This window comes from Syngnathoides biaculeatus, chromosome 1 (assembly GCF_019802595.1).
Source record: "Syngnathoides biaculeatus isolate LvHL_M chromosome 1, ASM1980259v1, whole genome shotgun sequence".
NCBI classification, from domain to species: Eukaryota; Metazoa; Chordata; class Actinopteri; order Syngnathiformes; family Syngnathidae; genus Syngnathoides; species Syngnathoides biaculeatus.
In genome coordinates this window covers 1,429,530-1,442,161 of record NC_084640.1, presented here as the reverse complement: position 1 = coordinate 1,442,161, position 12,632 = coordinate 1,429,530, and the positions used below count along the sequence as shown (strand labels likewise).

The 12,632-nt window shown below is 41.2% G+C and overlaps 2 protein-coding genes across 2 annotated transcripts; one reads left to right on the top strand and one right to left on the bottom strand.

Moving 5' to 3' along the window:
• The first annotated feature begins 17 nt into the window (after window positions 1-17).
• nelfe (negative elongation factor complex member E) lies at window positions 18-3,183 on the top strand. Its single transcript, XM_061818081.1, has 11 exons — window positions 18-152; window positions 405-495; window positions 598-667; window positions 770-915; window positions 993-1,067; window positions 1,689-1,726; window positions 1,814-2,175; window positions 2,278-2,419; window positions 2,519-2,573; window positions 2,684-2,786; window positions 2,865-3,183. Exons 2-11 carry the CDS (start codon window positions 421-423, stop codon window positions 2,936-2,938), a joined length of 1,140 nt encoding a protein of 379 aa, XP_061674065.1. The 5' UTR covers window positions 18-152; window positions 405-420; the 3' UTR covers window positions 2,939-3,183.
• A 1,746-nt stretch (window positions 3,184-4,929) lies between these two features.
• Window positions 4,930-12,577, bottom strand: LOC133499549 (zinc finger and BTB domain-containing protein 6-like). The gene is made up of 5 exons (XM_061817728.1): window positions 12,344-12,577; window positions 11,345-11,553; window positions 11,065-11,259; window positions 8,776-8,964; window positions 4,930-6,359 (listed from the first exon to the last, which is right to left on the bottom strand). The coding sequence occupies exons 1-5, from the start codon at window positions 12,354-12,356 to the stop codon at window positions 5,292-5,294; spliced, it is 1,674 nt and encodes a 557-aa protein (XP_061673712.1). The 5' UTR covers window positions 12,357-12,577; the 3' UTR covers window positions 4,930-5,291.
• Between the last annotated feature and the right edge of the window lie 55 nt (window positions 12,578-12,632).

Below are 12,632 nucleotides of genomic sequence, written 5' to 3'. Positions count from 1 at the left end.
ATTATATGTTAAATAACATATTATACAAATGCCAGATACAAAACAGGTACGATTTGGGGATTTTTGCTTTTCTCCTTTCTTCTGAATGACCGTCGCCATTTAACGTCATATTTATGCGACTTTGTTTTTGATGAGCGTTTGCTTTAATTTTGGTAAGTAGACAGTTTGAATGGTTGTTGATGAATCTTATATACTTCATGAAAAGACAGCGAAAGGATAATCAATCACTTGAATCACTTACTTCCGAAATATGTTTACCTATACACTTTCATACTTTTGTGTAGCACGTTTTGATTTTGTCGAGCTGATTTGATTTTTGGTTGTTGCATTGCTATCAATTGTCGCTCATTTGATAACACAGAGTAATGACAATAACAATAATAATGTATGTTTCTTCTGTGTAGTGGAGCCACTTCCATCATGGTGGTCTTTCCAGCTTCGCTGACGGAGGAAGAAGAGGCTTTGCAAAAGAAGTATGCTAAGCTCAAGAAAAAGGTAGACAGCTTGTATAGTTGTGGGTTTTTTTTAATTTTCAACCTATTTTCCATATACACCAGCTGTGAATGGTCACTTCATTTATTTTTCACTGTTCTCCAGAAAAAGGCATTGCTTGCACTTAAGAAACAGAACACGACCAATCAAACCAACCCGAGTGGATTAAAACGGAGTAAGTGAATATTTATGAGCAACACTATGCCACCTCCAGTAAGTACAAAATGAGTCTCAAACTTCTTCTCCTTGTTGTTATTTACACATGACTTGATGACAGCACTGTCAGACCAGCCTGTTGTTGATACAGCGACTGCAACTGAGCAAGCGAAGATGTTGATCAAGTCGGGGGCTATCAGTGCTATCAAATCAGAGAATAAGAACTCAGGTTTTAAACGTTCGCGTATGCTGGAGATTAAACTCAAGGTAAAATATTGCCCTTCTATTTGCATTCTTTCCCTCTTTGTTTTTTTGTGTTAATCTTTGTTTTCTTCACATTATAGGACCCTGAAAAAGGCCCAGTTCCAGCATTCTTGCCTTTTCAAAGGAGCGTTTCAACAGATGAAGAGCAACCTGAGGTAATGCTGCACCTGTTTCATACGCATACAAATAATTGTCTGTCTATCCATCCATCCATTTTCTGAGCCACTTATCCTCACAAGGGTCATGGGAGTGCTGGAGCCCATCCCATTTATCCTCAGGCAGGAGGCGGGGTACAGCCTGAACTGGTTGCCAGCCAATCGCAGGCACATAGAGACAGACATCCGTCGCACTCACAAACACACCTTGGGCCAATTTAGAGTGTCCAATTAATGCATGTTTTTGGGATGTGGGAGGAAACCGGAGTGCCTGGAGAACCCCCACGCAGGAACATTGAAAACATGCAAACTCCACACAGGGAGGGCCGGGATTTGAACCCTGGTCCTCAGAACTCAGAGGCCAACGATCCAACCAGTTGCCCCACCGTGCTGCTGATTGTCTATTCAGAGTCAAAATATTTGTGTGTGGCAGGTGTCCTTAGATATATTTATTTTTTCATTACCGGTATATATTTTTTAAAACCTGTATTAATTCAAGCTAAGTTATCCTTGTGAGCTCAAGTGGACAACCATTTTTCAAAACATACATTTTTGACTGACTCTTTTTGGTATGGATTATTTTCATTTACTTTTATGTTTGTTTTCTTGTGTTACTTCTAGTCTGGAAGGAGGTCCCACAGGAAGTCGCTGTATGAGAGGTACTATTCCCTCTTCTTTGTGAAAAAGTGAAACACTGTTCTGTCACAATTTGTTCACATCAAATATTTCCCATGTTTTCCCCATAGCTTTGTCAGTTCAAGTGACAGATACCGTGATGAGGACGACGGGGGAGGAATGTCCTCCATCCGAGAGATGGACAGAGACCGAGAGCGGGACAGAGAGCGAGATCGAGAGAGGGACCGTGACAGGGAGCGTGACCGTGACAGAGAGCGAGAACGGGATCGGGAGCGTGAGCGAGATAGAGATCGAGAACGGGAGAGTGACAGAGACCGGGACAGGGATCGAGATCGGGATCGGGACAGGGATCGAGATAGGGTGAGAGAGCGGGATAGAGAAAAGGACAGGGAGAGAGACCGGAGCAGAGACCGGAGCAGTGAGCTGGAACGAGACCATGAGACAGACAGAGAGCGTGATGGGACATTCAGACGTGAGTAGCCCATCGGTTAATTGCTGTGCCCTATTGAAAAGGAACAGAATGACACCTGCTTCATCGGTAGATTTGCAAATGATGTCTCTTTCTTTTTTTCAGGGTCGGATTCATATCCTGAGCGCAGAGTCAGAAAAGGGAACACGGTGTATGTTTATGGCTCAGGGTTGTCTGAGGACAGCATGCGCTCAGCTTTCTCTCAACATGGCAACATTATCGACCTTTCCATGGATAACCCGCGCAAGTAGGGAACAATACATGCGTACTTATTCATCTAATGCTTTCTTTACTTGTAAAATTTCTACGAGTGCCTCTTATTTACTGTTTCTATTTTGATGTCCAGTTGTGCATTCATTACATTTGAGAAGATGGAGTCTGCAGACCAGGCAGTAGCTGAGGTTGGTAGATAATGAAATCCTCCAGAACAAAGAAAGTATTCTGTAAAGCAATACAGCATACATACATTATTATTTTGCCTTCTTCTGTCTAATCTGTTACTCACCTCCAGCTGAATGGGAACACAGTGGGAGACGTTCACATCAAAGTCAGCATTGCCAGGAAGCAACCCATGTTGGATGCTGCCACAGGCAAATCTGTGTGGGCTTCTCTGGGTAAACACTCACTCATTGAACCTCTTATTTTCAACGACTTTGCGTCTACATCCAGTTTAACTTGGATTTCATTTGCAGCTGTGCAGAACAGCACCAAAGGCTCTTACAGGGACAAGAGGAACCAGGTTGTGTACAGTGAAGATTTCCTGTAGTAAAACAGTCACTGTTATTATTATTTCTTAGGTTTCTATCTTGCCTTCATATTTTTTTCATCTCTATGATCTGGGAGCTATCATTGGATTACAGATTACATTATTTTTCATCTCTCAGTTATAGTTTTTGTAGTTGTAGTTTTTCACAATTTAAGCATGAATTCCTGATCTTGGGTGGGTTAATTTCAGGCTTGATTTAATTCTGCCTTTCCAAAAGTGAGGTAATAAAGGTGATTTTTTTAAAATTCCTTGTTCCTGTTCAAGTTTAAAAAAAAAAAAAAACAGGGCACAATTAAATTGTAAGTTTGCATTGAAGTGCTTAATGTAGGTGGTTAGCCTCATTTTATGACAGGTGCTCTAAGAAATTTGTTCAGCACTGCATAGTTCACTATAAATGCAACCATTTATGCTTATAACATTGTTTTTACAGCAAACTATACATTAGGGTGAGCAGATTTTGGATAGTTCAATAGGGAGACTGCAAACATTGAAGATCATTTTCCGTAAGGATAAATAGAACTAAATGGCGTGTACCTGAAGCCAAAAACAAGTCCGCTGCAGTAAAATTAAAATTAGATTAAGCATTGCAGTTGAGTAGTAATAATCAATATTCAAAACTGGTAAATTATTTGTTAATGAATTGTACATTATATGGCCATGGCACTGTACATGGAGATAAGTGACGACTATTTTAAGGGTCAATGACTGACAGGGACTCTGGAATGTAGTATGTGGTATTTCTTGGTGTGGTCTGAAAGAAAATATACAACAGTGTAACTGAAATTTGGTTAGAAATGAGACAAGGCAGCACGGTGGATCAGCTGGAAAGCGTTGGCCTCACAGTTCGGAGGACCCTGGTTCAATGCCAGCCCTCCTGGAGTTTCCATGTTCTCCCCGTGCCTGCGTAGGTTTTCTCCAGGCAGTTTGGTTTCCTCCCACATCCCAGAAAACATGCTTCATTAATTGAACACTCTAAATTGCCCCTAGGTGTGATTGTGGGTGTGACTGTTTGTTTCTATGTGCCCTGCGATTGGCTGGCAACCAGTTTAGTGTGTACCCTGCCTCCTGCCAGTTGACAACTGGGATAGGCTCCAGTGCTCCCTGCAACCCTTGTGAGGATAAGTGGCCAAAAAAAAAAAATACAAGGAAGTGATGAAACAAGTTGAGATTTCAAATATCTTCCATGTCAGTCTTATTTATTTTTACATTTTGAAAAGATATTTTGGGTCTTTCTGAAGGATCCTGGTAAACTACCATCAACCTTAAGTGCAAAAGTACAGGTAGCGAAGGCTAAACAAGAGGGATGTATGCACATGTACACCAGGTTGGCCACAAAAGAAGAGGATCTCTACAGGTTGTCCTGACAGAGGAATAAAGATGCCAAAGTGTAGCAGGTAAGGGTGATTAAGGACAGAGATGGAAATGTATTGACTGGTACCATTGCTGTGCTAAATAGATGGAAAGATTACTTTCGAGAAGTTGATGAAGAAAATGAGAGAACTAAGAGTACAATAGGTGAGTGTGAAGGACCATGAAGTGGCAATGAGAGACTAAGAGAAGAGACAACAGAGCTGCAGGTGGCAGAAATGAAGATGTAGTGTGTACCTCCATCAGTATGGTTTGAGGCCGCCACAAAAAAGGACAATCTCCGATTACAACGGACAATCAAAACCGCCGAACAGATTGCCGGTTGATGGGTGTTGTGAGGGAAGAAATGAGGGCTGTTGGTGTTAGAGATGAAGATGACTTGCTGTGGTAACCCCTAACAGGACAAGCCGAAAGAAAGTGTAGATAACTATTCACCAAATTTCACTGGCCCAAAATTTAGACAGGGTGTGATTAAATTTTGGCATTAACTCTGCTCAAAATTTATTTAAATTATTCATAACTCACAACTTAAGGCATTACTGCTAGCTGTTGGCAGACTGTTGTTAAATCTTGCAATTTAGTGTTATGCTTAAATCTAAAATATGGTACAAATAACGAAGAAAACAGACGTCAAATATTTATTTTTTTTAACAGTAATTACCAGGAGGCCCACATCATTGATGCTTAAAGGAATCATAGGTTTAACAAACCTTAAACAGGTGTGAAGACTTTTAGGTTTGCATGCCCCAAAACATTCTATTAATGTTGTGCACATGGAATAAAGTATTTAGTTATTAAAACATATTTTTAACAAAAAATCTTTTTAAAAATCTATTTTTTCTTCCCAACAAAGACATCTGACACTATGTATACAAATTACAAAATAAAAATCAGATTAACACTAAAAATTACAGATATTTAAAAGGCCTCCCCGCTAAACTACGTTTACATGATTAAACTAGTTTAGGTTTAAATTATTTGGTTTTTAAGATGCTTGCTCAGTAACAGGACATTCTTGTGCTTCTTCTCGTATCCTCCCGAGCGATCTCTCGCGCTCTTCCTGCTCGTGGATGGAATTCTGCACTGTCGTTTTGCCGTGTTGCTCCTTCAGGTGGCGCCGCAAGGCAGGCTTGTGGGCAAAGCGGGCATGACAGTACGCGCAGCGATGCGGGCGCTCACCGCTGTGGAGGTTCATGTGGTCGATGAGTGTAGACCTCTGGGTGAAGCCCTTGGAGCACAGGGGGCACTGGTGGGGTTTGCCGTTGCCCCGGTGCAAGGCCATGTGCCGATTCAGGTTGTAAGAGTGATGGAACTGCTTGTCACAGAAAGGGCAAGCATACACCTGGTGAGCAGAGCAGTAGTGCATGGCGAGGGCATGCGTTGAGGGGCACGTCACACCGCAGTGCTCACAGATGACAGGGCCGGTTACGCTGGAAGTGGAACCCACCACGGCGACAGATTCATCTCCTCCCTCGCTCGTACCGGCATTCAATCCACAACCCCCCTCACCGGTATCGCCCGAGTTATCCACTGCAAAATGTGTCAAACTATTGGTGGCCAGTGCCAATGACTTCTCCCCCTGAGCGTCATCTAAACTTAAGTCCAATCGAGGGAGGTCGACTGAGAAAAAACTTCCTGGCTTGAGGCCTTCGCTGAAGTCCATCCCAAAGCTGCCCGCTGTCCCTGCGAGATACCACAAATCTTGGGGGGCTGATCGAGATTTTTTCTCCTGAGATGATGCCCAGCGTCTCCTCTTAAAACCCCTCGCCATTGCTCTCCCTCGCCCTCGACCAGGTTCGGATAGCCTGTGTCTGAAAGGGCGCAGGCCTTCCCTTGAGAAGCCGTCCATTCCAGGACCTTCGGTTGTTGGATTCAAGTCATAGTCGCTGCTATTTCCTCCCACAGTACCCTCTGTTGCAGGGGAACAGGCATCCTTAGGCTCTTCAGTGGGAGCTTCTGCCTCATCCCCCTTGATACTGTTCTGCTCTTCGTCAGAGATGTAAACTTGAAATACGTCACGGTGGGTGTCTCCTCCCTGCTCGGATGCATTAACCTGTGCCAAAAATGACAGATGTTAACATAACTTTCAAAACATCAATAGTTACATTTTTAAAGCAATGATCACCTTTGTCAATATATTTTTTCTACTCCCTATTCTTTAATTGACATCCAGCAATTTATTTATATGACCAATGACTTTCCTGAGGTAAGCATTACAACAATTGTCTAGTCCAGTGGTTCGTGGGGAAAAATGCATTCATAGCAATCTTGCATATTAAAAAAAGAAACCTGTTACACTGAACATAGTTACACAGATGCTTGGAAACAGTTGCACTTTAATACAATATACAGTAAAATAAGTTTCTTTCAGCTTGTCCCATTATGGTCTCGCCACAGCGTGACATCTCAGATGAACGCTAATATTTGTTTGGCACAGTTTTTATGCCAGATGTTCTTCCTAATGCAACCCCTCTTGGGGAGTAGAGGCCCCAATGAGATACGAACTCATGACCCCTGATTTACCAAACCAATACTCTAACCACTCAGCAGTGGGGGCTCTCAATACAATGTACAGTATATTGTGTAAAATAAACTGCAATAGCCACTGAAAACACTGTATGTCCTGACATACAGTCTGTTACACCACTCAGTCAGTCTCATTGCTTGAGTTTTACTAGTCACTCAAGGAAAATGACTTACCATGCAATTCTCTTGTTTGATTGAAACAGCAATTCATAAACATTTGAAGAATTTTGTCTGTATGTCCATCATGGGGGACAGAGCTGAGCTTCAGCTTCTCTCCCCTACTCACACTCACTTCAACTTGACTGCCGAAACACAGACTCATGAACGCTTCTTCAAATTTAAACTCAAGACACACCTATTCCAGACTGCCTATTCAATCAACATTTGCGATATCATCTATCCATTTTCTGTATTGCTTATCCTCACTAGGGTCCCAGACGTGTTGAACCCTACACCCTGGTACACCCTGGTTGCAGGCCAATCGCGAGGCACATAGAAACAAACAAGCATTCACATTCACACCAGGCAATTTAAGAGTCTTCAATCAACCTACCAAGCATGTTTTTGGGATGTGGGATGAAACCGGAACACAGGCACAGGGAGAACATGCAAACTCCACCTAGGTCAGATTTGAATCAGTGTCCTAAAAACTGTAAGGCAGATGTACTATCATTTGTCATTTTAATTGTTATATGTTTGCTGGTTTTGTTGCATTTCTTCTATGTTTAAATGGTGAGTTTAAGTGGCTTGAAAGGTGCCTATATATTACAATTTCCATCATTTTTATGCATTATACATTTTTTTCCTCAAACAAGCTTGGCTCAAATTTGGCTTTAAAATGGAGAATTCAGTCTGAAATTCTTCATTCAAAATGGTAGACGTCAAGAGCCCACTGAAAATGAAAGTGTCTACATTAAAGTACAAAACAATGCCGGATGGTCTCAGTGCTGTAATAACATTCATTGTACATCTTGTTTACACAAAGCAGTACAATTTACTAGGGTTTTTTTTTTTTTTTTTCATTTTTAGAGCATGTTGGCTAAATGTAGGACTAATTCCACATATAATTATCATACATTTGCTGCAATGAATAAACTGCTTCTGCTTGCAATGAAGAATGCTTTGCTCTGCTCCAGATAATGTGGCAGCCACTTAACAGGAGATAGCATGAGAACAAGAACATATAATCAGCAGAATTGTTAGAACCAGGAGCGCCTGTTGTCTGTTAAAGTGATTGCAAACTTGACCACACATGTACTCAACAATCTTCCACACATATCCACACACACATAAACAAACAGGTACACTGTGTTCCAACTATGTTTTGCTCTCTCGTCTCCTTTTTGGAACATCTACGTAAATAAGGGGCTTTTGAAGCCAAATAAATAAGAGGTGTTGAGGAGAGGATAATCAGTGTGTGCAGGAGTGAATAGTATGAGACAATTCCTCTCCTCTCTCCTAGGGAGTTGTCAAAATTGAACGGAGTGTCTTTGCTTCTTTCTGTGTCCTGTTTAATAAATATCTAACCGGTAAACCTGACACTAAACAAATCAGTGGTATTTGGGAACCTAGTCCTAGAGTACACACGATGGTACCAAAAGGATGGAGTGAAATGCACTATTGATGGACCAATGTTTGGATTCTTATAAAATTTCACTTACAAAGAGGGAAGACCACAATATTCTGAAGACTCTCCTTTCTCTTATTTGTTATACTTGGTAAAACTGTCATGATGCTACGATGCTACTTGTGTAGATGATGCGGCAATCACCCAAATGCTACACACCACATGGTAGAAGTAGAAGTCAGCTCAGCATTTAGACAATCCAAATTGCAGTAAAAGTTGCAGTAGTGCTTGGTGAAACATGGCTGTCAGTGGGAACTTACACACATCACAAAGCCATCTTAGATACTTGGATAGACCGTAGAAAATGGCCACACACCTTCAAACAAGGTTTTTCCACCAAAGGACTACAATAAGTGTCCTGACTTCTATCCAGTGTACTGTTCTCTTCCACCAAGTGCACTTCGGGACTGTGCACAGGAGAGGGTCGGCTGCCAGGGGGTGATGCCATGGAATGAATGCTGCCACTGACAATCACAGGCTGAGAAAGTCTCTCTTCTGTTGTTATCTGAAAAGAGGGAAAGAAAAAAATGTGAGGCCAAAACAGATTAAAAGCTGGCATTAAAAAAAAAAAGTTATGTTATACTTTCAAATACATAATCAACATTTGCCACAAGTGTTGCAAAAATATCATGTGTACAAGATCCACATGCCAGACCTTCACTGTGAACCAGATTCATTTTTTCCCCCCTTTGATATATTGATCCAATTTTTGTCAGTAGGCTTTCAAATGTGACCAGTTTGGTTAAAAAAAAAAAAATCCATGGGGTCTCTTGCTTTACAATACATGGTAATTCATCTTCTGTATATAAAGAAATAATCCCATAATAATATTGATGCCTGAAACAATATAAATTGAGAGTACCATTATTTCTCCATCCATCCATCCATCCATTTTCTTTGCTGCTTATCCTCACGAGGGTCACGGGGAGTGCTGGAGCCTATCCCAGCTGTCAACGGGCAGGAGGTGGGGTACACCCTGAATTGACCCCTCCGTGGATATTGCGCAATCCGCGTCACTGACCAATCAGAGGCCAGAGATCTGCATAAACCAAAGCCCGTTTTTGCTCCCGCCATTTCTCAGACAACATTGCATGGTCCAGTATATGTTTAATTAGCGTTTTATCGCGTATTTTGGGTTATTTAACAAAAAATATGGTTAAGAGGTGTAGTCACGGACTTTGTAATAGTGACGACAGGTATCCTGAAAAGCTAGTTGGTGGAGTTCGATTCGTACCCTTTCCAAAACCGAAGACCCAGTCCGAAAAATGCCTTCGATGGATCAAACTTTGTGGAAGACCGCATCATCAACTAAATCCATCTAATATCAACCGGAACACGTTTGCATGAAGGTATGCCCTATATTTGATTTTCAATACATGTCTCGTACAAATTAATTCGAAGTTCTTCGCTAGCATAACACTGCTGCGTGTGAACGATTGACACACTTATTCTTTGTTGAGCAATATTTAGCGATGATCAGACTGCACAAACATATTGATTTCTTGCTGGCTCACGGCCGAAGCTTAACCAGACTGTGTTTGCACGAAGATATGCCCTAAATTTGATTTTTAATACACGTCTCGTATAAATGAATGAGACGTTCTCCGCTAGCATAACATTGCTACGTGTGAATGGTTGAATGAAATCAGAAGCATGGCGTCTCTCTCAGTTAAGAATGCATTGTATTTAGAATCTATAATATATTGTTGATTTGAATGAAATCAGAAGCATGGAGTCTGTCTCAGTTCAGAATGTATTGTATTGCATTTGCCATTTTTACTGTTTGTCTTACGTCAGCGCACGTGGCGTGATGTCACTTCAGGAGGCGTGGTTAAGTGCCCTGTACGGAGGGGTCAATTGGTTGCCACCCAATCGCAGGGCAAACTGCCACACTCACAATCACACCTAGGGGCAATTTAGAGTGTCCAATTAATGTTGCATGTTTTTGGGATGTGGGAGGAAACCGGAGTTCCCAGAGAAAACCTACACAGGCACGAGGCGAACATGCAAACTCCACACAGGCGGGTCCGGGATCGAACCTGGGTCCTCAGACTGTGAGGCCAAGGCTTTACCTGCTGCTGCACTGTGCCGCCCCCATTACTTCTCATACAGCTTTATTAAATGGCTATTATTAGGTAGTACAAACATTCTTAACTGTCCTTAGTGTAGTAATGTTGTACTTTATAGCAAAAGTACTCAACCTTTTTTTTTAATAGGATTTTACACTCAAAAAGTGTTGATTATTAGACAAACATTAACATTTGCAACAATGGGTAATTTAGAATTGTGAATATAGTTAACAAGCATATTTTTGCAATGTGGGAGGAATCAAGAGCCACCCGGAGAACATGCACATGAGCTCATGTAGAGTGTAGACTACTACACCATGCTACCCTTAATAAAACTATCAAGGAATTTAAAGTATTTGCCCTTAATAGACAAGCTATTGCTTTCACTTTGTTTTTCCTGAAAATCTTGGTTGGTTTTGAAATTGTGTGACTTTTCAGGCAATCTAGAGTAACTGGTTGAGAAAAGCTCAAGTTGAAATAAAAAAAAGTTGCAGTGTATCCTGTGTTTTTAAGAGAAACACCTTCCGGTGACTCACATTCAGTGGATTGGGGTTTTTCAGCTGCATGTACTTCTTCAGAGCATCCCTGCAGCGCTCTACAATATTCTCCATCTGCAGGTAACTCGCAGCAGTCAAATAGTTGACTATCTCCTCTGGTTTGAATTGTAGAACACCGGTGTAGCAGGATTGCAGCAGATCGCACATGACCGAGGAGCTGTGCAGCATTGACACCTAGACATTTGTGGAAAAGGGAGAATATTGTTTATCACACGGCAACAGAAACAAAGACACTTTGATATTGCCATTCTTAATCTACCTGAAGCTTAGAGGAGGGGCTGAGGAGGAACTGGTCTCTCAAGAACGGTGAGCAAGCAGCCAGCACTACCTTGTGTCCGCTGAATGTTTGATTGTTGCTGGTCAAAATGGTGATGTCACAAAAGTGGTGGTGAGACCTCAAAGAATTCATGTGTTGGAGAGTCATATCCCCATGGCCGGACAAGCGGAAACACAGCATCTCCATTGTGTCTGTTGAGATGAAACCTTTCAAACTCAATTTGGCAACATGACAACTGAGCGCTATCTTTGTGGAATTTTCCAAAAATCATGTAGTAAGAAAAAAATAAATACATTCCTGAAAAAACAACTGATTTTAGTGGATGATCAACTCTTATCTCTAAAATCCTCCACAACAAATAAATTCACTGAAAAAAATGATTTAAAGTCAATGACCAACTGTATATTGTCTTCTAAAATCCTCCATAGCAAATAACCAAAAAACAACAACAGAACAGATGATGACTTATTGTGTTAATAAAATGTTCCATAAATAAATTTACAAAAAAAATAAATAAAAAGCACAACTAATTTAAGTAGATGACCTACCATTTTCGTTCAAATCAACCTTTTTCAAGGAACCATTAAAGGGTTCTGGTGATGCATTAATGCAACATTAAGAAAAGTAATCAAAATTTAACAAATTAGTCCTGTTATTTTGACACAGCAGTTGAAATAGTTACATTACTGTTAGATTTTAACATTACCTTTGCAACAACAACAAAACATTTAATGATATATATAACATTTGAGATGAAAGGTTAACTAAATCGGGTGACTCCAAAACCTCGAATCTTCATGAAAAGTGATAACGAGAAGTATGAATGTCGTTATTGACAACTACTTTCCTTCCCAACTTAGCCAATCGGACAAATAGCAGCTAGCATTAGCAAACAAGTTAGCTTGCTGACATCTGACCACCACGCACAAACAAAACATCCTCACTTCTCGCGTTCCCGAATTTAACTTTGAAGGCACTTACCTCCCCCTTTCATCCCGTCGAGTGTAGCTAAACGATGTCGAAAAAAATGGCTGTTGTAACCCGACAGGTGCAAATTTGTGTTGGTTCCAGCCTCGTTCGATCCTTTCACTGCTTGCTGCTACCAATCTGAGTGTGTTTACTTTACGACCTCGCAGGGTGAAGAGCATCCCGTGACAACAGCAGTCAACCACTGATGTCGGATTGCTCTACTGACTTCGAGTCGGTTATATCGTTTGCCTCACGCTATGGTTATATTTAATGTATGAGGATAAATACTGATTTCTGATCA